We start from the raw sequence: 25,169 nt of genomic DNA, 5'->3' as shown, positions 1-25,169 counted from the left end.
TTTTTTTTTCATGGCAGAGTAGTATCTCACTGTGTGTGTGTGTGTGTGTGTGTGTGTGTGTGTGTGTCTACTCCTCAACCTTTTTCAATATGGCTTCTACTTCTAGCCATGAAACTGCTTTCCACAGTAACTAGAAATATTCTAAAAACTAAATCAAATGGAAATTTTGCATTCCTTATTTTGACTTGTTTATAAACACTTTAAAGTATTTGATGACTTCTTATTGCTTGAAACATACTTTCTTTGGCTTTCAAGATACCACTGTCTTCTTGTTTTCTTATTCCTCTAAGACTGTCTCCCCCCCCCAACCCCCCCACCTTAGTTCTTTTATAGACTGTTATTCTACCAGTGCCATATGCCTCTCTTCTGATCTTGGTGGTTTCATTATTTCAGCTACCTTCTTTACTGACCATTTCCACATTCATCTTTAATTCAGGGCCTGGCCCCAGGCCCATCAGTTCAACTGCCTACTAGATATCTCTTTTCTCAAATTCATAGGGTTATTGTAAGGATTAAATTACTTAATCTATTTAAAATGCTTAACAGAGTAGCCAACTCTGTGGTAATCAAGTTGGCTGTATTGATCATGGTGAATTTTTTCCCAGTGCATTTATACTCTTTTATTCATTCTTTTGAGATTGTTGGCTTGTTGTTAAGTCATCATATTCCAAACAGTTTTCTTGGAATACTGGTATTCCTACAGTTGTTTATTGGTATTCCCCAGAAAACTGAGGAAGTAGGGTTCCATGGTCACCTAGGTTTGGAAAATGGCTTATAAAAGAGTTGGCACCAGATAGTAAATATGTTGAACTTTGGGGACAATTTGGTGTCCGTCACAACCACTCTGATTTTCTGTTGCCTTGCTAAAGCAGTCATAGAAAATACATAAACAAATGTATATGCTTTTTCCCATTTGTAATTTGTTTATGGACACTGAAAATTGCATTTCAAATCATATTCATAAAATATACTACAAATTACATTATGTCATAAAAGTATTTTGGGGGGGGCACCTGGGTGGTCACTCTGTTAAGCATCCAACTTGGGCTCAGGTCATGATCTCAGGGCTTGTGAGTTCGAGCCCCATGTCGGGCTCTCAGCTGTCAGCACAGAGCCTGCTCTGGATCTTCCGTCTCCTTCTCTCTCTGCCCCTCCCCTACTTGCTCTCACTCTCTCAGAAATAAATAAACATTTAAAAAATAAGGTAAAGTTCCCATAACATAAAATTAACCATTTAGAAAAAAATAATTTTCAGGGGCACCTGGGTGGCTCAGTCGGTTAAGCAGCCGACTTCGGCTCAGGTCATGATCTCACGGTCCGTGAGTTCAAGCCCCGCGTCAGGCTCTGTGCTGACAGCTCAGAGCCTGGAGCCTGTTTCAGATTCTGTGTCTCCCTCTCTCTGACCCTCCCCTGTTCATGCTCTGTCTGTCCCTGTCTCAAAAATAAAATAAAAAAAAGAAAAAAAAAAGAAAAGAAAAAAATAATTTTCTTTTTGTGGTTTCAGCCACTTAAAAATGTAAAAGCTATTTGCTTACAGGCTGTATGTCAACAGATGGTTAGTCTGATTTGGCATGTGGGCAGTAGTTTGGCTACCCCTGCTTTAAAATGTAGCCTCCCATTAAAGATGTGTAACCTACACCATAAAAAGCTCTTGTGAGTTCTTCACCAGGGTACTATTACGCCCAGTGTTCCTTCTATTTATTTGACCATGGAAAACTTTTTTTCATGGGACATTTGTTAACATCTCTTTCCGTACTTCCGTGGAATACACTTTTGAGAAATACTGACTTAAAGAACAACTGTGTGTGCTAGAAGTGAAATTTGGGGCTGTGGAACAGACTGGAAATAAGAGAAGGTATCTTGTCTTTATTACTCCTTTGATCAGGTGAGCTAACCAGTCATAGAGAGGATGCACTATGGAAAATGGAATTACCCCTATAAGGAAGGCACCAGTTAGGTGCTATAGCCAAGTCAGATTGGCTGAGTTGAAGGTAGACTTGATAACATTTATGCCATAAATCAGCTTTCAGAAATAGAGAAAATGCATATATTGCTATAACATAAGACAAAGTAGAGGGACTCTAAGAGAAATAAAATATTCAATTGAGGAGGAAGAGGCCCAGAGGCTATAAACAAAATATAATCAGTAATAGTTATCATTTTCTCTAGTTTTAAAATCTTTACTCTGTGTGTGTGTGTGTGTGTGTGTGTGTGTGTGTGTGTGTGTGTGTGTGTTTGCGTTTGCGTTTGCGTTTAAGTAATCTCTACACCGAGTATGGGGCTCAAACTTATAACTCTGAGATCAAGAGTCTTAACACTCCTCTGACTGAGCCAGCCAGGAGCCCCCGACCCAAATTTTTTATTTAAGTTTACATATAGTAAAATCCCAAAACTTGTTTCGAAATAATATTTTCAGGGCCTGGGTGGCTCAGTCAGTTGTGTGTCCCAACTTCAGCTCAAGTCTTGATCTCACGGTTTGTGAGTTCGAGCCCCATGTCAGGCTCTGTGCTGACAGCTCAGAGCCTAGACGGAGCCTGCTTCAGATTCTGTGTTCCCCTGTTTCTCTGCCCCTCCCCAGCTCACACTCTGTCTCTCTCTCTCTCAAAAATAAATATTAAAAAAATATATTTTTTCAGTGGTCGTTTTCCTATATCTTTGAGAAGTAAATGTGTGACTTAGTAAGCAGTGATGTTTATTGCTTTACTACTTTTGAGTAATATTTTTCCTATTAAAAATAATACCATTGCTATGCAGAAAATGTCAAAAAACACTTATCAGAAAATTCTGCATTTCCCATTGTTTTATGCCTACTGTAATCATGTGCCATATGTGTGTATATATATATATATATATATATATATGAAAAATTAGGTATAATAACCATGCTTTTCAAATTATGTTTGGCATTTTACAAGTAGCTAGAACCTAAGAAGAGATGCAGAGAAGGTGGGATCATCCAAGCTGGCAACAATAATAATTCATCTGCCAAATGCAGGCACAACTCCTTGCCCATGCCTATAGAATTTCTCCACCAGATGTTTCATTCCAAAGCTGTGTAGGAGAGGAGTTGGTCTTACAATTTTTGCCAACAAATTAATAGCAGATGGATAATACAATTGTTGAATAATTAACAGAGGAAGGTAATAAATTACTGAATTTGTTTTCATCTATTTTGGCCAATAAATGCTTTTGATCACCTTCAAGATCTCAGCAACACCAGTGTCTCTAGTCCTTTCTCAGCACACCTCACATTACTAATCTATGTGCCTGCAAATTTTATATACTTCATCTACAACCTAAGGAATATTGTGAGTATTTAGTCATGGGAACAGTACCCACTTTTTTCAGGCAGTGCACCAACAATTCAAATGTTACATGTTATGTATAATGTTGGATATTGGATATTTTGTGAAATCAAGACACACTTAGCTCTCGATCATTCTGCAAGGTGGAGAAATGAGTGCCATGATACCATCGGCATTCTTCTAGCAAATGTCATAGCAAACAGACTTGGAATGCAGTGGAAGCTTAAAAAAAAAAAAAAAAAAAGCAAGCTTCCACGGTAGCATAGTGTGGACAGCTGGTATGGACATGTTATCCATCTATGACTGGAAAAGGTTAACTAAACAGTGGGACAGTGACAAAGTACAGGGATTAATTGCTTAAAGCATTCAATAATTCTTAAAACAGACATCTAAATAAATGGAGGTATGCTGGAGTTTGAATTCTGAGAAACAATGTTAAGAGTTTATTTTCCTTTGGAAATAGAGACATCCTTAAGAAGACACAATAAATGGTATAGCCTGAAAGTGTGAGTACGACAATAACAGGTGTGCCTTATTTTGAAGGGACTACATCTTTATAAGAGAGGTTCATATTCTGAAATTTTCTGTTCATATTACACCATTAACCTTGAGGCAGAACAGACATACTATTATGAAACAGTAAAGACAAAATAAAAAAAAATATATATAAATCTTTTTGTACATATCATCCCCAGATGTTACTGTGAACCCACCACTTAGCTTCATCTCTTGAGGCTCATGCTAAGCTGTTCCCCCCACCCCCAGCACTTCCAACAGAAATCAGTGGGTTTAAGAACATAATTCACTAGGGATTTTGATAGGATTTGAATAATCCCCAACAAAAACTCCCTTGACTGCCAGCTATTTTTAAAGACAGAGATTTAGAAAGTAGAAGATTCTGAGTTCACCTGTCTGTCTTGTGATGGTCCTTGCCGTAAAGGAGGAAATTTGCCTATGAATGCATTATGAGATGTTTGCCTAAACCTTTTTTCAAATAATCTGTTGGGTAGAATTACACTGCAGAAGTCATCTCTGCATGATATTTCTGAGTCCAGTGATGGTCAATATTATTAATATCTGCAGTATCATCAGAATTTAAGAGTTTAAAATAACTGGTTATTTTCACTATAGAATTAGAAGGTTTTTATGTATTTATTGAATTAGGAACAGTAAATGCAAATACTAAATAAAAATTGAGGCTTGGCAAGCATGTGAGGAATCAGGGATACCTATAATACCTTACTGTTGGTCTTTTAAATTAGTTCATCTTTCTGTAAAGTAGTGGGTCTCAAAATTACCTTGACTGCTACTTAAAAGTTATAGATGCCCATCCTTTGAAATTCAGGTGTAGTAGGTCAGCAGTAGAGCACAGACTTCCATTTTTAATAATTTATTTTATGTTGGAGATCCAAATAATGGAGAACCATTATTTGTAAGGCAAGTCTGAAACATTTTTTAAAGTTATACTACTTTCCACAGCTATTGACCTAATCATTCTTGAGCTCTTCTTGGGTTTTGCAGGTAAATCTATTTCCCTCTCATAGCTGTTTTCCTCAGTAGACACTTTGGATTGCTGTTCATGTTCTAAGAATTTGCTTATCCATTTTCTCTTTATATTACACTTTGCCATAACTCTTGTATTTTCAAGGTTAGGATTTGTTTCTATTTGTTGTTATCCTGATATTTGAGAGTGATTTTTCTAAAGGAGAAGGGAGCTGAGAGGTTTTTGGTCTGCCATCTTGAAATAAGGAATCCAAAATTTTAATTAGAACTCTATTAGAGTTTTTAAAATTTTGACCAGGAGGGAAAAAGAGAAGGCATAGAAGTTTAGGGAAAAGTAGGGTCGGTGGAGTCTTTTTTTTTTTTTTTTTCTTTTAAGATGAACATCAATAATTGTAGCATGAGGAATTGTAGCATGAACAGTGAGTCATTTTAGATCAAATAAAACATATGTTTTTATTTATATGAGTTCTCTCTGGAAATAGCTGGACATTAGGTAGAAATCACTTATATACAGAACCAGAGATAGGGACAATTCACTCTAATGAACTGTGACTACATAAAGAACAAAGTCTAAGATTCTTACCTAAATGATATTGTTTTCCTTTCTGTATCTGTTTCATTATAAGTTGTAGTTCATTTTAATTTCATTGTGGTAAGTACACTTTTTTTTTTTTTTTTTTTAAGAGAGGGAACATGAGCAGGGGGAAAGGGAAGAGAGAAAGTGAGAGAGAGAATGAATCTTAAGCAGGCTCTACATTCAGCACAGAGCCTGACGTGGGGCTTCATTCCATGACCCTGGGATCATGACCTGAGCCAAAATCAAGAGTTAGATGCTCAACCAAGTGCATAAAATATTGAAGGGAGTTTTGATCTCTGCATATCTGGATATCACAAAAAATACATCACTCACTAGAATCTTTTAATATGGAGATTATGTAGATGCATTTTATATACAGTTTGGTATTTGAATAATTTATAGCTCTAGATTTCTTTTAAAGATAGGTACTATGTACCATTATTTTACAAATTAGTGTGGATTCTGTAAATTTTTAGTGGATCATATTCTAATCAAGTAAAATGACACATTAAACGAGTAGATATTATCTTAACAAAGTAATCCTTTTTTTCTAGCATTTTTTTAAAGAGTGTGTTCTGAGTTGGGTGCCTTGGTGGCTCAGTCAGTTAAGCACTGACTTCGGCTCAGGTCATGATCTCAGGGTTTGTGAGTTCAAGCCCGGGACCAGGCTCTGTGCTGACAGCTCAGAGCCTGAAGCCTGCTTCAGATTCTTTGTCTCGCGAGAGCGCGCGCGTGCTGCTCCTCCCCCACTCACACTCTGTCTCTCTCTCTAATATAAATAAGCATTAATATATATGTGTATATATATATACATATATACGTATATATATACACACATACATATTCTGAGACTAATTCTGATCTCTTAATTTCTAGTTTTTAGATTCCAGGTATATGGTCTATTTTACTATTTAGAATTTTCATGAAATTGGTTTTATAAAAGTGTCTCCAGGAAAGCAAAACTCTGGAGCGTTGCACCACATAATGCATCATTTATATGATTGTGATTATTTATTGAGTTGAAGGTGTAGTTTTTGAACTTTTTACTTATTGTCAGCTAATCAGCCCCATAAAGGATGAAACTAATAGCTGACTCTTCATTACGAAACAAGGGGAGAAAGAGTAGAAAGAACGTCCAGAGTTTATTGAGACCTTATTTACAGTCAGGGAAGCTGCATTTTACTTAAAATACTCATGGAGGAAGAGCTGGATTCTGGTTTCTTAAAAGGAAGCCATGCTGTTTCTGCATGAAGTTCTTTATTAGACCTTTTATCTCCAGATTGTTTTATTCTGTTGCTAGTACTTTTTCAGGTGGTGTTGTCTTATAGCTGCAGAGAAGCTTTTGTGTAATTGAATATTTATTTCAAGTTTAACCAAATAGTAGAGCTTCTATAAATATTACCTTCTATTTCTTGAACAGATTTTTAGTATTACTGTAAATGACTGTTAACATTGACAGAAAACAATTTTTTCACAGAAATTCTAAGTTACTTCCAGTCTGTAGATGTAGCGCTGAAACCATGTTTCTATATTATACTTTTAAACTAGACTTAATAAGGGAGAGCAGAAGGCCAGTTTCATTCACTAAGTCCTGTCAGTGCTTCCACCTCAGACCTTTCCCCATCTGTTCAGTCCGTCTGGTTTTGCCTCTTGCCACCACCACTTCCTAGTCCAACAATGACTGAATAAAAGGCATAGATTCTTAGAGATCTGATTTTCTTGTTTCAAAACATGAGTAAAGAAAAGAAGTTTGAAAGAAGACTTGGGAAAAATACTTAACAGTGTATATTTTATCTTAAAGGTCACTTAAATTGGGGGGAATAAAAATACATTGTATTTAAAGACATTATGCTAAATGAAATAAGCCGAATACAAAAGGACAAATACTATCTGGTCCTACTTATCAGGTTAACTAGGGTAGTTAAATTCATAGAGAAGCAAGTGGAATGGTAGTTGCCCTGGCTGGGGGAAGAGGGAATGGGGAGATAGTGTTTAATGGATACAGAGTTTCAGTTGGAAAAAAAAAGTTCTGGAGAAAGATCATGATTTTGATGGTTGCAGGCCATTGTGAATATACAGTGCCACAGAATCATACACTAAAAAATGATTAAAAAAGCAAATTTGATGTGATGTATATTTTACCATAATGAAAAAATACATTGTGCTTATTGTTGTTGTGTTTGCTGTGTAACATTCTTCTTTTAGAAAATCTTAATGACTTTAAAAATAACTTTATTGAGTTACAATATCAATACAATAAAATGTATACATGTTAAGGGTACAGTATAGGAGTTTGACAAATGTATACACTGTGTAACAACCACCATAGTCAAGCTATAATACATTTCCAGAAAGTTCTCTTGCTTCCCTGTCTAGTCAGTCTGCAGTCCCCAGCTCCAACCTCTGGGAACCTCTGATTTCCTTTCTCTTTGTGGATTAGATTACAATTAATTCTTATTTTTTAAAACAAATGGAAAAGATACGAGCTTTTATTTTTTTCAAACAAATGTAGATACAAACATCAAGTTTTTTGCCAGTCTGAGAAACAGGCAAAGCTTCATAACAGAGAAATGTCACAGTCGAACTAAATTTTCCAAACTTGTCATAATCTGTAGTGTGTGGAGATATCAAAACCCTCGTATTTTAGAAAAAGTGAGGAGAAAAACTGAATACAGATTTTCCCTGCAAAATTTTGTTTAATCAACCGTACTTACTAAGCTATAACTACTACCAGTTTCTTTTAACTTTGATTCTTTTCAAGGACTTCTGAAAAATAAGGTAGTCCGTATTGGGATAGCTCCTCTACCCACTCTTATGTCAGTGTATTTCTTAATATAAATCAGTTTTCTTCCCTTATTTCAGGCAGTAGATATAAAGCAAGAGAAGATTGAGAAGATTCCACATTGTTCTGGGCAAAGGCCTGGCTACTGTAATGTACGAAGATTACACAAGGCAGAACCCCAGCAGACACTATTGGATCAAATGCCCTAAGATAGTCTCTGTTTGGTGACATTTGAAAGTTACTTTCCAGCATCAAAACATAAATGTGATATTTATTTTATATTTCATATTCATTGTATAATATATCAGTTTATCATAGTCCCACATGTGATCTTGAATCCCAAATTTAGACATAATTTTATTCTTTGTTCCTTAAAAATTATTTTTGTAATATGGGAATTTGATTCGTAATAAATCTCCAGCAATAGCATCCTAACCTTTCTGCTTTGAATATCATCCATTCCAGTCTCCCCTCTTTGCCTCTGAATCAGTCTTTCTAAACCTCTATTTTACTTTTCTAGTACTTTTGGTGCTTCCATTTTATCAAAATCAAGTTACTCTTTATTCAGTATTTTGAGTAACTCCTATATGTCAAGTTTTGGTCTGAACCCTCAAGGATTTCATAATCCATGTTTATTCCTTTCTGCTATTCCAGACCATCTCTACTCTGATTCAAAGCCACCTTTTCAGCTTCTCTCATTGTTTCCTTTCCCCATAGAAACCCTCTAATCCAGTTACGCCATGTGTCCTCACATATGCCTGTGCTTTTACACTTGCCACTTTTTCTGTCTTTTTCATTATCTCTGTCAGGATAAGGTCCCTCTCAATTCCTATGTCCTCGGCCTAAGGTGATTTCTTTGTCTACTGTATTCCTTGAGCATCCACTACCCATATGATTTATTGGCACTTACCATTTATTATCTCATCTTATTAGTTATATTGAAATCTTACAGTTAAAGAGGGTAGACATACCACTCAAAAACAAAACCATTTATACAGTATCTCTAATAAGCTCTCCAAACACCCAGTCATGGGAAGCTCTACCAATTTTTAGGCCTCCCAATTCTACTTATTAACAAGAGTTAACACATTAGATGTTCATTTTATATAAACTGAAATCTCTTTGTGACTTTCCTCCCTTCAGTGCCATTTGTGCCCTCTAGAGGAATACACATTAAATGTCTTATTTCTGCTATTCCTGCTCTTGTTATTCGGACAGCCATTATCATGTTGTATGGATAAATCTTTTTGGATTAACATGCCCTTTTATAACCCTATCCTGTCACCTTCCTTTGGATACCCTCTAACACTGTATCTTAAATTATGTCATCCAGAATTGAGCCTACAACTCTAGTTGTCATCTGTCTACTTAGAGTAAAACAAATCTTTCTTTAAATGAAATGTAAATTAGCCAAAGTTAGTGTCTCTTTCCAGTCTTGGTTTCTTTCATATTTTCAAATTTTTCCCTGTTCTCACTGCTCATTTGCCTTCCATGCTACTGGGACCTGCCCCCCCCCCCAAAAAAAACCCCACTTTAAAAATACAATGAAACATAGCTTTAAAATAAGGGAATACATTGGAATAATTGGGAAAACAAACCACCACATTGGATAGAAATGGAGTCAGAGTTGAAAGAGGTATTAGTTCAGAATACATTTGTGAAGTACCTACTCCATGCCAGGAACTATTCTTGGCACTTGGGGTATATTAGTGAACAAGACATATGAAGATTCTGCCTTTATGGAGCTTGCATTCCAGCTATTTCAAAATAAAGGCTTTAGGCAAAAAGGAACACTGGCGAATAATAATACCAAAGTATAGAGAGTAACTCATACCAAATAAAAGAAAAAAATTGTAAATTTTTAGGCACGTGAAATACAGAAAATTAATTATGCTTACAAGCTTCTGGTGTTCAAAGCCATGAATTAAGACTCTAGAAGGAAAATAGTATATTTTAAAAATTAAAGATAGGGGTATTATTTACAATAGCCAGAGGCGAAAACAACCCAAAGTCCCATCAGCTGATGAATGGATAAACAACGTGGTGTATACCTACAGTAGACTATTACTCAGCCTCAAAAAAGAAGGAAATTATGACACATGCTACCCATGGATCAACCTTGAGGACACTGTGTTAAGTGACGTAAGCCAGACACAATAATACAAATACAGTGGGATTCCCTTTATATGAGGTTCCTGGAGAGATCAAATTCATAGAGACAGAAAATAAATGGTGATTGCTAGGAGCTGGGTTGGGGAGGCAGAATGGGGAGTTGTTTAACAGCTACAGTTTGAGTTTTGCAAGATAAAGAGTTCTGGAGATTGGCTGCACAACACTGTGAATGTATGGAACACTACCGAATGTAAACTTAAAAATGGTTAAAATGGTAAACTTTTTGTTATGTGTATTTTATCACAATTAAAAATAAAAACTTAAAAAAAATTAAGTTAGTGAGCTAATAAATTGAAAGACCAACAAACCCATAGAAACATTAGAAGAAAAATTTAAAGATATAAGCCATAAACATAATATAGTTGGGGAAGCCAGCCCTGCACATGTAGATGAATTGACTGATATTTACAGAGCACATACCTGTTAGTTTCATTTAAACTGTGAATTGACAGGAAATGCTAAATAGAGAAAAGTTAGCAGTCAAGTGAGGAGTCAGGTTTTAAAGGCAAGAAAGCTACAGGCATTTCAGGTAGAAAGCATAGCATAAATCTGAGTGAAAAGTGGTAACTCAGTGATATAGGGTCCTTGAAGGACAGTGAAGAAGAAATGGGTTTAAAATTGTAGCTGGTTAAATATTAAGCCAAAGCACTTGATGTGGTAAGAAACCAGATTAAAATGAATTGGGAGAGTTGGACATTATACAAGGACAGAGAAATCAGAATGGGTTCAAGAATGATATTGACCCATGATAAAAGGATGGTAGTGACTATGATAATGAACCTGGAGATACAAAGCCACGATATCATTAAAAACTATTAGAAAGGAAGAACCAGCAAAATGTGAATATTGGTTATGGAAAGCAAAGAACTCAAATTATTTAGATGTTGTCAGCCAGTGGATCTAGAAATACGGTGATTTAATTAACACTGAAAGAGAAATTTGTTATGGTAGATGGAAAATTTTATTTAGTGTTGATATTCTACATTAAAGATATTTCTGGGTACCTATAGTGGAGATAATAAGACATTGACCGAAGCTTGAAAGGTCAGGCATTTCAGTCAAGCTTGCCCAGGTAGCCTCACCTGCAAACTGGTTTTTACTGAGCTTAATTAAGGTAGTGTGTGTGCCATATCTGAGACCTCTGTAAGTGAAGTTGGAAAAAATAATAATCAAAAGGATTTTTTTTTTCATCTCATTGATGGAAGAGTGGAAGAGATATCACAGTAGTTTACTACTCACTCTGGATAGTTAAATGGTTAAATAACAAGTAAAGGAGGCATTAGAATCAAGGAGGCATCGATAAGAGAATCTAGATTTCAGATTTATCTTAAAATTGAAGTAGATTAAACTATGCTTACATGTCCATGATAATAATACATCCAAAGCAACTGACGTATTCTTGCTTTCATCTGATCTCCCAATGTTTTCAGGAGTTTGTGAAACTTGATTGTGTAATCATTCAATTTGAAATACCCAGTTGGAGGAAGAGGGAAAAATAAACCTTCGTGGCATCCCTTCATCCACACTCCTTTTCTGTCTGGTATTTCTACTAAAAACACATATTTGGGATTCCCTGTTAAATTGTTAACCACCATCATTCCAACACTGATTATATTTCTTATTTACTAGCGATAGCTGTCTAATGTTTTGTTGTTCTCAAGGATTCAGGCATTTTCAAAAAGATTTTGAGCTCCATTTGCTTTGAGTATTTGCCTCCTGTTTCCAAAATTTCTCAGAAGGGAGAAGGGGATGAAGGAGGTGGTCTTACTATTTCTTGAAGCTCAAATGACACAGAAGAGTACTTTTAGAGACATCTTGATTCTATTAGATTTTTCAGGTCAAAGGGCAGGTTCAACTGTTATGTAGTTTAAAGCACCAGGGATGGAGTGAAAAGACCTCTTTAATGACTTAAAGTTGGGTTTCTGCTACTACCCACTCATTATGCAAGTAATATGGCATGTTAGTCAAGCAGTAGGGGGTCACTAATCACTTTGAAAGGTTCTGTGTATACATTTTTTTTTTTTTTAGCTGAGGGAAAGACTTTAACAGAAGAACAAGGAGAGTAATTTAGCAGGAAGAGCATTGCAGTTCTTATTTTGCTCCGGGCTGTGGCATACATATATTACCTTTCATATTATATGTGCGTATATTACTCCCTTGGGGCTCATGGGAAATGAAGTCAGAATGTGCTTCACTAGCGAGTCTTCCTTCCTCTTCTGTAGATAGACTTGAGTTAGTAAGACTCTTAAAGCCAATAATTATTAATCCCTATCAAGGTTCATTTTCTTTAAAATAGCCATATTTGATTTTGAATAGATGACTTCCACATCTCAAGCAATTGACTCTGAATAAAAAGGAGCTGTTTCTGGTATTTTTATTTTCTTCTTTATAGTTTTCTGTATCTTCCAGTTCTTCCATGAATGCAAATTACTTTTATCAGTTACCCTTTTTGTTCCCAAAGAACCAGTTATATTTAAGAGTTAAGTGGCTACTGAAATAAGATTATTTTTGTAATTTGTTTTTTTTTTTCCACGCTAAATTCCATTTCCTCTGAAAAGCAGGGTGTTGGCTAAATTTTTTTTGTTTTGACACTTTTGAGTGCTCTCTGTAAAACTTAACCACGTAAGTTCACCTGTACCACATGGTCTTTACTACCAGATGTATTGAGAGAACAATAATTTTTCTTATTCCCAAAAATTAGATGGCTGTTACTATTTATTACATTTAATATTCTTGCCTCTCTTTGGAATTTTTTCTTCTGAATTTTTAATGAAGTTGTTCTCCCCTATAGTTGTTCATTTCAAATTTACCAAAATTGTAGACAAGAGAACAATACTATCTCTTTCTTTCCAAAAACAAAAGAAAAACCTAAAAACTAATATACTCATTAAAGATTCTGACATTACCCAATATATATGTGCAATATATAATAAAAATATTTTATTCTGGACTATCAATTGCCCTTTGTAGGCACATACACATGCAGAAATCAGTATCAAGGGTATACTTTTAAAATGGAAAGGACAATGGTATGTTAAACTGTTAGGGAATTTTCAGTGATTGTGAGCGATGGGTATGGGAGATGAAGTTTTATTCTGTGCAGTTTGTAGCATATTATCAATGCTTAATAAAAAATAACATAAATGAAATAATAAAATTTCAATTTGAATTTTATATAAAAAGAGAAAAAGATTTAAAATGATATATCTTAGTAAAAAGGCATTATTGTAGTGGCTCACACTTTAGTGCCACATCCTTTATTTTGAAATTTAGAATCTGAATTGTCACCTGTTATATCATATTGCAGTTTGGGAATGTGACATTTTACCCCAGAGATTAACTGTACCGCACTAGCTGGCCAAGCATATCATTTATAAAAGAATTTGGAATTCGGTCAAGATGCTTCACCAACATAGAATAATGTTTACTATTTCACATTATGAGGCTTTCCTTGAGCACAGAATGGAACTCAGATCCCATCACCTTTGTATCTCGCATTTTGCAAAGATGCTTATTACTTGATCTAATTGCATACAGTCATTTATCTTTCATTCATCTTCTGTTATTTGCCTGCTGCTAAATGTGTAATTCTGACTATTGGTGCACAGAAATGCTGCAGCACCCTTATTGAGAAAACACATTTCTCATTCCAGCGTTGTCAGTCTTTGAGCTTCCCCAAAGGGAACAGATGACAGCAATCAGCAGGAAATTGTGCATAGTGAGACCAACTTGAACTCCTCCACCTTTAAGCTCATTTCACCACTTAACATTTTTTTCAAGTGGTCAGTGGATATATTTAGACTATTGTTATCCCTTTGGTGTTGATTAGAACTTCACGAGATAAGCCATCTGCCATTTTTTTAGAATTATATAGAGTGTGGGGACAGTGGAAAATTAGACTGGGGTCACTGAGAATCTTCTTTCCTTCCAACAGCAAAGACTGGTTAAACAAATCTTCATTTCCATGATGTAAGCTGATCTATATCCTCTATTTGTTAGTACTGCTTGTTCAGAGTTCTCCAGACCTACCCATCCAGAAAATAGAAAATCCTTGTCAGAATATGCAAAAGATAGTCTTCCAGTTTGTGGCTAAACTAAAACTCTTCCAGATGACTGCTATTGAAGCATAATTATCTTAACAAAAGACAGAAGCAAGGTTAAACTTGGGCAGTTCATTCTCAGATTCAGCATTTCCTTAGGTCAAAAGCTCAGGCCACTTAAATAGTTCCTGTAAGTCAAATCTGCCTTCTTAGAGATGACTTAAATAAAAGATGCGCTATTGAGGAAAGCATTTTTGACTGTGAGACTAATTGTTCACCAACTTCATTCTGATTATTTTGTAAATTTCTCCTGTTCACCCCTCTTTTAAATCCCACCTTCTTTTCCTCTGGATGTGAACCAAAAAGTCATTAGCCAAACCACAAGGAATCTGTAAGGTTTAAGTTATTGTTTCAAAGTGCACAGATCATTGCCAAATAAAGCCATGACTGGAAACGTATTTGCATTGATGAGAGAAAGAGAATTGTAGATGTTTAGAATGCTCCAAGAACAGATGGCTGATTTTCTAAATCCTATCTACTAATGTTTACAATTTGTTATTCACTCTGTACATAAAAATGTTTTCAGTTTCAGTAATGCCTCAATTTGCCTGGAAGGTACCAAATGCTTATCAAAAGAATAAGTTAAATGAGTCAAATGTATGGGTGACAGTATTATTCTTAGTTTAAAAGTCGTTAGTTTTGTTTACTTTTCGAGTTTAACTATAACTATAGGAGCTCTTTATTAAGATGTCTGTATAACATGTGATAAAGACATTACAATCAGAGAAACCTGAGTGGGATTCCTGGCTGCACCATTACTTGGTGTGAATTTGGGCAAGCTATATAAGCTCTCGGAGCTTTGGGTTCATCACCCATAAAATGGTGTGATAATAATAGTAACTTCAAAGGATTGTTTTCAGGATAAATGAAAGCCCTGGAATTTTCCTTATTTTGTAGGCAAGAAGCTCTTCTGGCTGCCATTAGTGAAAAAGATGCCAACATAGCTCTTCTGGAGCTTTCATCCTCTAAGAAAAAGACCCAAGAGGAAGTGGCTGCACTGAAGCGGGAGAAGGATCGTCTGGTACAGCAGCTCAAACAGCAGGTATAACTAAATGCCAGGGAGGGCCCCACCATAGAGGGTCAGTAGGTCCAGCTTTCACACCGTTCCCTGCCTTTATCTTTGCCAGCTTGTATTTTAAGGTCTCGTGTCTCATATTAGACATCTGATCTTTGTATCTAGTTAATTTTCATAAGCAGAGACTTTAATCTTCACAAATCTCTGGCTATATCTAGGAATTAGAGATGTCACAAGTCTCTCATGAGAAAGTTTTTTTGGTTTTGTTTTTGAGAGAGAGAGAGCGTGCACATGCTCAAGCTGGGAAGGAACAGAGGGAGAGAAAGAAAATCTTAAGCAGGCTCCACACCCAGCACAGAGCCTGACCTGGGGCTCAATCCCACAACCATGAGCTCATAACCTGAGCTGAAATCAAGAGTTGGTTGCTTAACCAACTGAGCCACCCAGGCATTCCTGAGAGCATTTTTTAACTTGTGCAATGGCTGGATGAAATTAATGAAATTTTCCCCGGGTGAAATGAAAAAGGCTGATTTCTTTTGAATGATCCAACCAGAGTCCCACTGTAGAAGGCATATTTTTACTTAAACAATTCTAGCTATTCAGAGCTAAGTATGTTCTGAAGGTAAGGGCAAAGTTTTGCCCTTTTCTTTTCCAACCTAAACCCTCCCCAAATGTAATGCTTAATATTTATGTAAAACCTGTGGAAATAAAAGCTAAACACTTCCCTTTTGTTGATGGTTGGACAATGTTGTAAATGTACTTAGTGGACAGAACTATATACTTAAAAATGGTTAAAATGATAAATTGTTTGTTATAGATATTTTACCACAATTTTTAAACTGGGGGGAAAATCTTTGAAAATAAACAGAAAGCTGAATCTAAGTCCCCTTCTTTATCTTTAATGCTCTTCACTGGCCATTCTTGTACTGTTTTCAGTGTCCACAAGTCATGTCTTCTAGTATCATCTCCTTTATTCTCAGATACATTTTCTGTGCGTTGTGTCTGCCTTCATTTGCTCTTCTGTCTGAAGTAATAAGACTGGGAAAGAGTTTTTCAAGTGAAGGAATTTCTTCTTTTCTACTCTAGGGGATCATTAATTGATAGTATTTTTACATAATATTTAATGTTCAAATTAACAAGAATCAGTATTTACACAATAAAAATAATTGTGGGCCATTATTAAAACTGTGTAGAACTAGATTTTATGTTTCTGTGGCCAACTTTGCTGAGAAAATACCAAAAGATGTCCCTTTTCTTTTCTTTTCCTTTCTTTTCTTTTTTCTTTTTTAAATATAATTTATTGACACGTTGGTTTCCATACAACACCTAGTGTTCATCCCAACCAGTGTTCGTACATGCTACATTTACATCCCTCCTCAATGCCCATCACCCACTTTCCCCTCTCCCCCACCCCCCCATCACCCCTCAGTTTATTCTCAGTACCCAAGAGTCTCTTATGGTTTGCATCCCTCCCTCTCTTTTTTTCCTCCCTTCCCCTCCCCCATGGTCTTCTGTTAAGTTTCTCAAGATCTACCTGTGAGTGAAAACATATGGTATCTGTCTTTCTCTGACTGAGGATGTCCCTTTCTACAGGATAGATAGATGACCAGCAAGAAAACCCAACCCACTGCTCATTTATAAGCAAAAGAAACTTTTCCAGTGTCCTAAAATAATTTGTCATAAGAAGAGGACATCAACCAGTATTTGGATACTGGTTAAGTAAAGCAGGAAGAATGTGCTTAATTTTAAAGACATCTGGGGGTGCCAGGGTGGCTCAGTTGATTGAGTATCTGACTTTGGCTCAGGTCATGATCTCGTGGTTCATGAGCCCAAGCCCCACATCAGGCTCTGTGCAGACAGCTTAGAGCCTGGAACCTGCTTCAGATTCTTGTCTCCCCCTCTCTGCTCCTCCCCTGCTCACACTATCTCTCTCTCAAAAATAAGCATTAAAAAAAATTTTTAAGACGTGTACAGTAGTTCAAAACTAAAATTTGGCTTATCAAAGCTGATAATATGAGTTGAATGGTGGTTGCAATGGCCTAGGAGGGTAGGGGAAAATGTGTGGAGATGTTGGTAAGGGGTATGAAGTTTCAGTTATGCCAGATGAATACGTTCTGGGGATCTAATATACATCATGGTGGCTATAGTTAGAGTGGTTTAGTCAGTGAAGCATCCGACTCTTGATTTCAGCTCAGGTCATGATCTCACACTTTGTGTGATGGAACCGCAGGTGGAGCTCTGTGCTGATGGCACAGAGCCAGCTTGGGATTCTCTCTCTCCCTCTCTCTCTGCCCCTTCCACACATGCTTGTGCATGTGCGCTCTCTCTCTCTCTCTCTCTCTCAAAATAAAAAAAAATAAACTTTAAAAAAAGGTAACTGTGAGGTGATAGAAATGTCAATTAGTTTTTATTAGTTTTGTTGTGATAATGATTTCATAATGTATACATATATTAAAACATCATGTTGTATACCTTAAATATGTGCAATTTATATTTATTAGTTATACTTCAGTGCGGGGGGCTAATATATGAAAAAGGACAGTATCGTTGAAGAAAGGCGTTCACTAGTTTGTGAATATGTGTATGTAGCAGTATCAGTTCTCCTAAGTAGTTAGACCTAAATATATAGACATAAGATTTAAATAGTTAATGGTCTCTCTACTCTAGGATACCAAAGATAATAAAATGTCTAGCAGACTAGAGTACTCATTCATAGTACTCATTCATAGTAGCTTTTGATTACTTGGTTCTCAAGGCTATATGTTTTCAGTAGGTGAAAGTTAAAGATATCAATTAACCCATGAACTTATAATCTTTAAAAATAATGGCTTAATGCCTTTACATCTAACTATATGCCCTGAGTATTCTATAGTGATGTGATCTATGTAAGGAGAAAGATAAATGTAGTTCTTGGGAGTCCTTCCTAACAGTGTTTTCCTGTCTCCTTTCCATGTAAAGTTTCATATTCCTGCTGTCTCAAAGAGTATCTAGGATGCTATGAGCAAGAAGGAACCGGTCTTGCCAAAGATATTTGATTCTTTAATTTTTCTAAGTGTGTGTACTAACTTTTAGACAAGGGAGAGGCCTTTTGGAAAGCGGATACGGCATCAATATTGTTTTAATTTAAAGCTTCTAGTCCTTGACTTGCTGGAATGTGCCTCAATCTAAAGGCCATTTCCTAACAAGGAAGCAGGCAACGTTGACCGGGCTTTCCAGTAAATGGAGCTGCCACTGCCTGATGGGCTCTTGGCATTCATGGGCAGTTCCTATTGTCAGAAAGAGATGAAGCAACAAGGGATTTACAGATTTGGGGGTCACCCTCTAAGATGGTCCCAATTTACATACCCACCCCAGGGTAACTTATTTCCGTGACTCATTCATGGCAAAGCAGCACTTGGAGAGGCTGCATCAGAGGAAGGGGCCAGAGCCAATGAAAAAAATAAAACCTAAAGGTTGTCTAACAAACTCCAGATGTGCTGTGGTGGGTGCCAACCAGTGTGTTCGGATTATAAGTCATGAAGAAGCCCCTGCTGTGATTGTCAAGCACCCACGCTGGATTTAATGTAAACTCACATGGAACCCTGGAAAGCATTAACACAATCTGTTGAGCCACAGCAGCTGTCACAAGATGGCCTTTCTCTCAGCATTATTTTCTTCTTTTCACCTCAAGAATTTTATAGCCTCCATATTGTATTTGCTGTTAGTGTGAAGTCTGGCTCTGCCCCTGTGTGTGCTCTATGCAGATGTGCCGTGGGCAGATTGGGCTTTTTGAGACAAGCTACATGGTTGGGTTTGTTTTGTTTTGCTTTCTTTTGTTTCTGTTTTTTTAAAGGTCAACTATAACTTTATGAGTAAATGCTACAAACTTAAACTGATGTGGTTTGAATCTAGACAGTCTCATTTACAACTATAATTTTGGAATCCTCTGCATTAGGATGAAATGTCAACAGTATATTCTTTTATTCCAGCATTGTCTAGGCATGAGGGATATAAAGACACAGTACTTGCCTTAAAGAAGAAGCTCACAGGGTAGTGCTTAAAATACTAGTTGTTCTAAACATTTGGCAAAACCATTCTGTCGAAAGTAGTCTTACCATCATTTCCTGCTGACAGCCTCAGCAAATCATCCCTGCATTACGTGATTTATTTGCCCATTCATTTCACATTCTTTGAGTATCTACTGTGTGTCAAATATTGTATAAATGGAAAATGAATGTCTTCCTAGTTAACAACCTGGCAGAAAGCTAATCAGACCTAGATTGTACCTCTCTCTAGCTGTCTCTTTTACCAAAGAAACAAATTATTTCTCTGAGATTCATCTATAGAATTTGGATAATGTTACCTGCTTCACAGGGTTGGTGTGAAATTAAAGAATACAGTAAACCCATAGCACTTAGATTTCCACTTTCAGAGATCCCTGTTTCACAGTGAGAACTGTGCTATCTCTAGGTGATACATGCTACATTGAGGGAGGGGAGAGCTTCAGTAACTATGGCTCTCCTTCTCAGTCATCTCTGATAGCTGTTTACTTTTCAGTATGACTATTGTATTTAGAATTATATAGCCAGCACATTGTGTTCTACTCCTGTGAGGAAGAACATATTTCTCAGAGCACTTAAGAGAATAAGTGGTACTTTTTATCCTTCCTTTTTCTTTTTACCTGTTTTTTCAGTAATAGAACTATAATACAGCATTTTTCAAAAGTAATTCTGATATATCTTTTTTAAGTCTTATAGTTTCATCATAGATGATCATTGTTTAAACGCCCACCTGCCTGAAGTTGTCAGGGCTAGGAACGTGACCACACCCAAACATGTATTCTCACTCTCTAGTTCTGTGACTTTCTGCTTGCATACATGCCTCTTCTAGCCCTGGCTCATACAAGTTCTCAGAAATATGTGAAAATAGGATAACTACAAAAATAGCTACCACTTATCAAGTGACTATAATATGCTGGGCATAGTTGCTTTATACACATCATATCTAATCCTCACCACAGTTCTGTATGGTATTATCTCCGTTATGTAGATGAAGCACCTCAGACCCCAAAAGATTAAATTTCTTGGCTAAATTTCCACAAGGACTAAGTGGAAGTTCCAGAGTTCATTCTCTTCTTATTCTTTCCATCTTACATGGAAATTCCAGACAGTTGGTAATTAGGAAAGTTGTATTGCAATTCGAATAATACAAACAATGCTGTTTTAAGTTTTTATGACAGTTGTTTGTTCCCCTGAGAGATGGGAAAGGGTATTTTTTATATTTCAGCACTTCCCCTCTCTTCCTCTGAAGAACCTGAAACAAAAAAGAAATGGTGTGATTTGACTCTGTTCTCCAAATTACTAAGAGAAATGATACGAACTTGAAGCTGCAAAAGTACGGTGAGGTATAATTTAGCTTCTTTTCTGTCTTTGGAGATGGCAGTACCCTATCAGGACTAAACATGCTGTTGTTCTAACAGTGCACCTTCACTTTCACGTCCTGCCTTCTTTGAACCATCTGCAAATGGCTCCTAAAAGCACCAGCTGGGAGCCAGCCTCTCAGAGACTTTGACCACCCTGAATATATGGAGACTTTCCAACTTCAGAGTGATTATAAAAGAGTGTTTGGTCCCCTGGATCCCTGACCAGTGTACGGGTAGTGAAGAGATATTCTAACCCTGCAGCTGTCCAGCAGGTAGCCTCGGTTGCCAGTTTGTTTGGCCTTTATGTGGGGTTAAGAAAATTGCCCACATAAGCTCTGCTATCCCTGACCTTTATCATGTGTGAACATGACATGCATGAAATAAAGAACAATTACAGGTTCCTTCTAAGAGCAGACAGTCATAGTAGTCATTTCAGGGTCCTATGGGTTTAAAACTATTGTTCTTAAAGAATATCTAGCTGACCACCCACTTGAGATTTAGACAGAATTAATTTAGTTGCTTTTCGGGTTGAGTTTCTTTTTGAAGAAAACAAAAATGAGAAAAATAATCTGTAGTAGCTACCTCTAAAATATTAATTTTTCATAATCACAGATTACCCTGGAAACTTGATGATGTTATCCACTGTGAACTTTTCAACTCTTGAGTTCTGTAGGCAAATGCTCTACTTTCTATAATAGGATAATGCTAAATTAGGTCTAAGTAAGATAAGTAGTCAAGTCAATTCACTCATAATGAGAAGCACAGAATTTTGATTGGTTCCTTTTTTTTAATCAATCATTGCTTTTGAGTTATATCACATAAAATGTTTTAAGCTTTAACCTTTTCTTCTCAAATATTAATTTCTCATATTCATAATTTATTATGAAAATCATTGTCAGCATTAAACCTGTGATTCTTTATACCTTCTATATTCTCATACTCCTGCAAGACCTGAACTATTCTCATTGATGATGTATTAAGACAACTATCAGGAAATGTCCTGTGTGGTGTACTGACATAAAAATCAGTTGAGTTTTTAAAAGATCTTTATAAAGTCAGAATGGCCTCACATCTTTTATTATACCCTCACATTTGGCTATATGTGACGCAGAACATTCATCTTGCTCCCCTTTGGGAGAAAAATTTCGCAAAATTTTGTCATCATTTTCTAACAACATCTCCTGTGAGGAAAAGAGGTTATTAATAATGTAGTTCCAACTTAGAATAAACTGGGGGTTGATGGGGGGTGGGAGGGACGGGAAAGTAGGTGATGGGCATTGAGGAGGGCACCTGTTAGGATGAGCACTGTGTGTTGTAAGGAAACCAATATGACAATAAATTTCATATAATATAAAATAAACCTACCCCAGGAAAACAAAAACAGTAACAACAACAACAACAAAAAATAACAATAATGTAGTTCCAGAGGCGCCTGGCTGGCTCAGCATCCAACTTTGGCTCAGATCATGATCTCGCAGCTTGTAGGTTTGAGTGTCATGGCGGGCTCTGTGCTGACAGCTTGGAGCCTGGAGCCTGCTTGGGATTCTGTATCTCCCTCTCTCTGCCCCTCCCCTGCTTGTATGCGCTCACTCTCTCTCTCTCGCTCTCTCTCTCTCTCTCAAAAATAAACATTAAAAAAAATAGTGTAGTTCCATTTCACAGAAGGTAAAATCAAGGCCACTGACCAGCTAACAGCATAAATCACCTATAGGTATCAAAGGCTTATAAGAAGAGTAGATCTGTACTTTAGCACAGATAGCATACACCGTCATATCAGTGTTCCTAATTGGAACTCTGTGGCTATAATTCAAGACAACCTTAACATTTTCCCTGCTGTCCAGGAATCTCTTCTTCCTTGACCCACACCCTTTACAGTTAACAGATCCTTCTAGACACTCACCTAAATTAATTTTAGCAACATTTGCCAATTATTATTTAGTGTTTACTATGTACCAAGCCCTCTTCTAGGTGCTGGTGATAGAAGGGTGCAAGCAAACATGGCTCTTGGAGACTTCTCTTTATTGTATGTTCAACTACTTCGGCATTTCTAGGTATTTTGTCACATAAGAATTTTCACGTCACCTAATGTGGCAAAGAAGTTGCTGTTCTTTCATACTACACAAGAAAATTGAGCAAAAACATATATCAGTGATTTGTCCACAATTTCAGATTGTTCAATCTGTCTCATTTTAAGAACTCTAAACTAATTTTAATTTGTCCTTATTTTATATATTCTCAACAAATTGTCAGTTTCCAAAATGCTCAAATAGAAGAATTATAAATAGATTAGGGATAGCTAAGTTCACTAGCTGAGTAGATGTGAAGAATCATAAATAATGCATATACATATTTTAGTGGATACAGAAAAACTTTGGATAAGTTGCTGTGTATCTGTGCTTCATTTCCCCGAAGTAAAATGATTATTGTCTCTCTCCTGTTTCTGTTCAGGAAGTTTGAAGATGAGTTAGAACCAAGATCTTCTGGAGGACAGTAATACATAAGTACAGAGCTGTGTGATGTGTATATATACCTACAGATAGATGTATCACTCAGGGAAGCTAGCTGTCAGACAGATACTAATGCCAAGGTTCATCTGCACAGTGCTCAGCTGACCAGAGCCTGCTCCTGATCTCTTCTCACTGTTCAGTCTGAATATCCCCTTTCTGTTCATGCAACCTTTCCCAGTTGTCCCAGTTCTGCTGCCTTGCAGTTACACCCAGGTGATCCCTATTGATACTGGAGGTAATCCTATACTCTTCAGTCAAGTGTTTCCATATACTTTCTTACTTTTCTATTGTGTTGTGTGTATTTTATTTGTTTAACCCTCACAAGACCACTTTAGTTCCCTAATCTCTAAGTTATTGATAGAAATGAGTTTCTTCAGTGTTGCTCCAAGTATTTTCAAGAAGCACAGTATGAAAACTATCTGAAGTGAATTATACTTTAAGTAATTGTCTTTTATTCAGTTCTGCTCACTCTCTAGATAAGATTTTTCGTCTCTTGCAAGGAGCTACATGTGACATATGTGATACCTTGCATGATACTTTTATTTATTGCTTTATTGGATAGTGCTAAGGACTTTGACAGCCACTAATTAGGCCCAGGAAACTGGCCTGTGCTTTGAATTGGCACTTACTGCATCTAGCATTATACCTTCATGCATTTGTAAACCCATATCTATACATTCTTCAGACTTCCTTATCCTTGTTAGAATGCTGGTTACTGATAATGACAGTATTCAATGTTCTATCCACATAGCTCACTCAGAAACAACTTATTCTATAATATAGACTTGTTCTCTTTTGCTTCCTTTATTTGGGTTATTTTATTACTTTTGTTAATAGTAAACTGAATGTGTGTATAGGTTAATACCGTTCTTATTTTGACTGTAGACCCCTTTTCTCATGTTATAAGGCTGACCATTGGCCCAGATGACAAAGAGAGATATGTCATCTCTTCCTCCTCATAGCATTGAAGGCTACCATTATAGTAGCATGATATGCTAACTGTGAAGTTATAGTTGAAAAGGTACTTCTCATAACCACTCCAGGCATTTGGAACTTTCCAAATAAACTATCTTTTGGATTAAATTTCTCATGCTTATCCATGGTCCAAAGGAGAATAAATTTTTGAAAGTTCAGTAAATTCCTTTTATTTGGTACTGAGGGTTAGGGTGCAAAAAAATATCATTTGTTCCAACTCCAACTTTGAGGCACATGTTTTGTTTTGTTTTGTTTTTATCACAGTTTCAATGAAAGAAAATGCTATTTCAATATTGATTCTAAGTAAGCCAAGCTTAAATAATTTTATTTTGTTTGAAGTGTCTTCCTCTACCTATCTCATAGTTTTGAGTAAAGAATGTAAATCTATTGCTTTGTGTGTAAAAATGTGATTGCTTCTTATTTACTAAGTTTTGGGAAGAACTGGCTCAAGTTTGTTCTGAAAAATGAAACTATGGGTCAGGTATGTTAAAAAAAAACACACCAACTCAGATTTGGTTTTCATATTCTTAGCCCCAGGCCCCAACCCACTTACTGAAGTGACATTTAGAACTGCTGAGTTAGAGCATGATAATAAATAATTGGATTCTTACTTTTCAGACTTACTGTTGGTTCTCTGTAGTATGCATAGTTGTTTCTGAACAGAGCTAAAATAATGTGAGGACATACTAATCATCTACTAATATGAACTCAGTTTGGTGAAAGCCATGACTTTGGATTTATCATTTTCTTTTACTAAAAGAAAAAAAATTTTGAAAAATCCTTTTAACTAGCCAAGAAAATAGACATTTCAGTAGGGTCCTTACTCATGTTA

The 25,169-nt window shown here is 36.3% G+C and overlaps 1 protein-coding gene across 13 annotated transcripts in view; it reads left to right on the top strand.

The window, feature by feature from the left end:
- ERC1 (ELKS/RAB6-interacting/CAST family member 1) overlaps positions 1–25,169 on the top strand; it is a 523,992-nt gene that overhangs the window by 377,004 nt on the left and 121,819 nt on the right. For all 13 annotated transcript variants that reach the window (XM_078450206.2, XM_078450210.2, XM_078450204.2 and 10 more), the window contains one exon: positions 15,337–15,481. In XM_078450206.2, coding sequence (XP_078306332.1) covers positions 15,337–15,481 — 145 coding nt within the window. The remainder of the gene's footprint in view (positions 1–15,336; positions 15,482–25,169) is intronic.

The sequence above is a fragment of the Panthera onca genome, chromosome B4 (genome assembly GCF_046562875.1).
Source record: "Panthera onca isolate mPanOnc1 chromosome B4, mPanOnc1 haplotype 2, whole genome shotgun sequence".
NCBI lineage: Eukaryota > Metazoa > Chordata > Mammalia > Carnivora > Felidae > Panthera > Panthera onca.
This window is presented reverse-complemented; position numbering and strand designations above follow the sequence as displayed.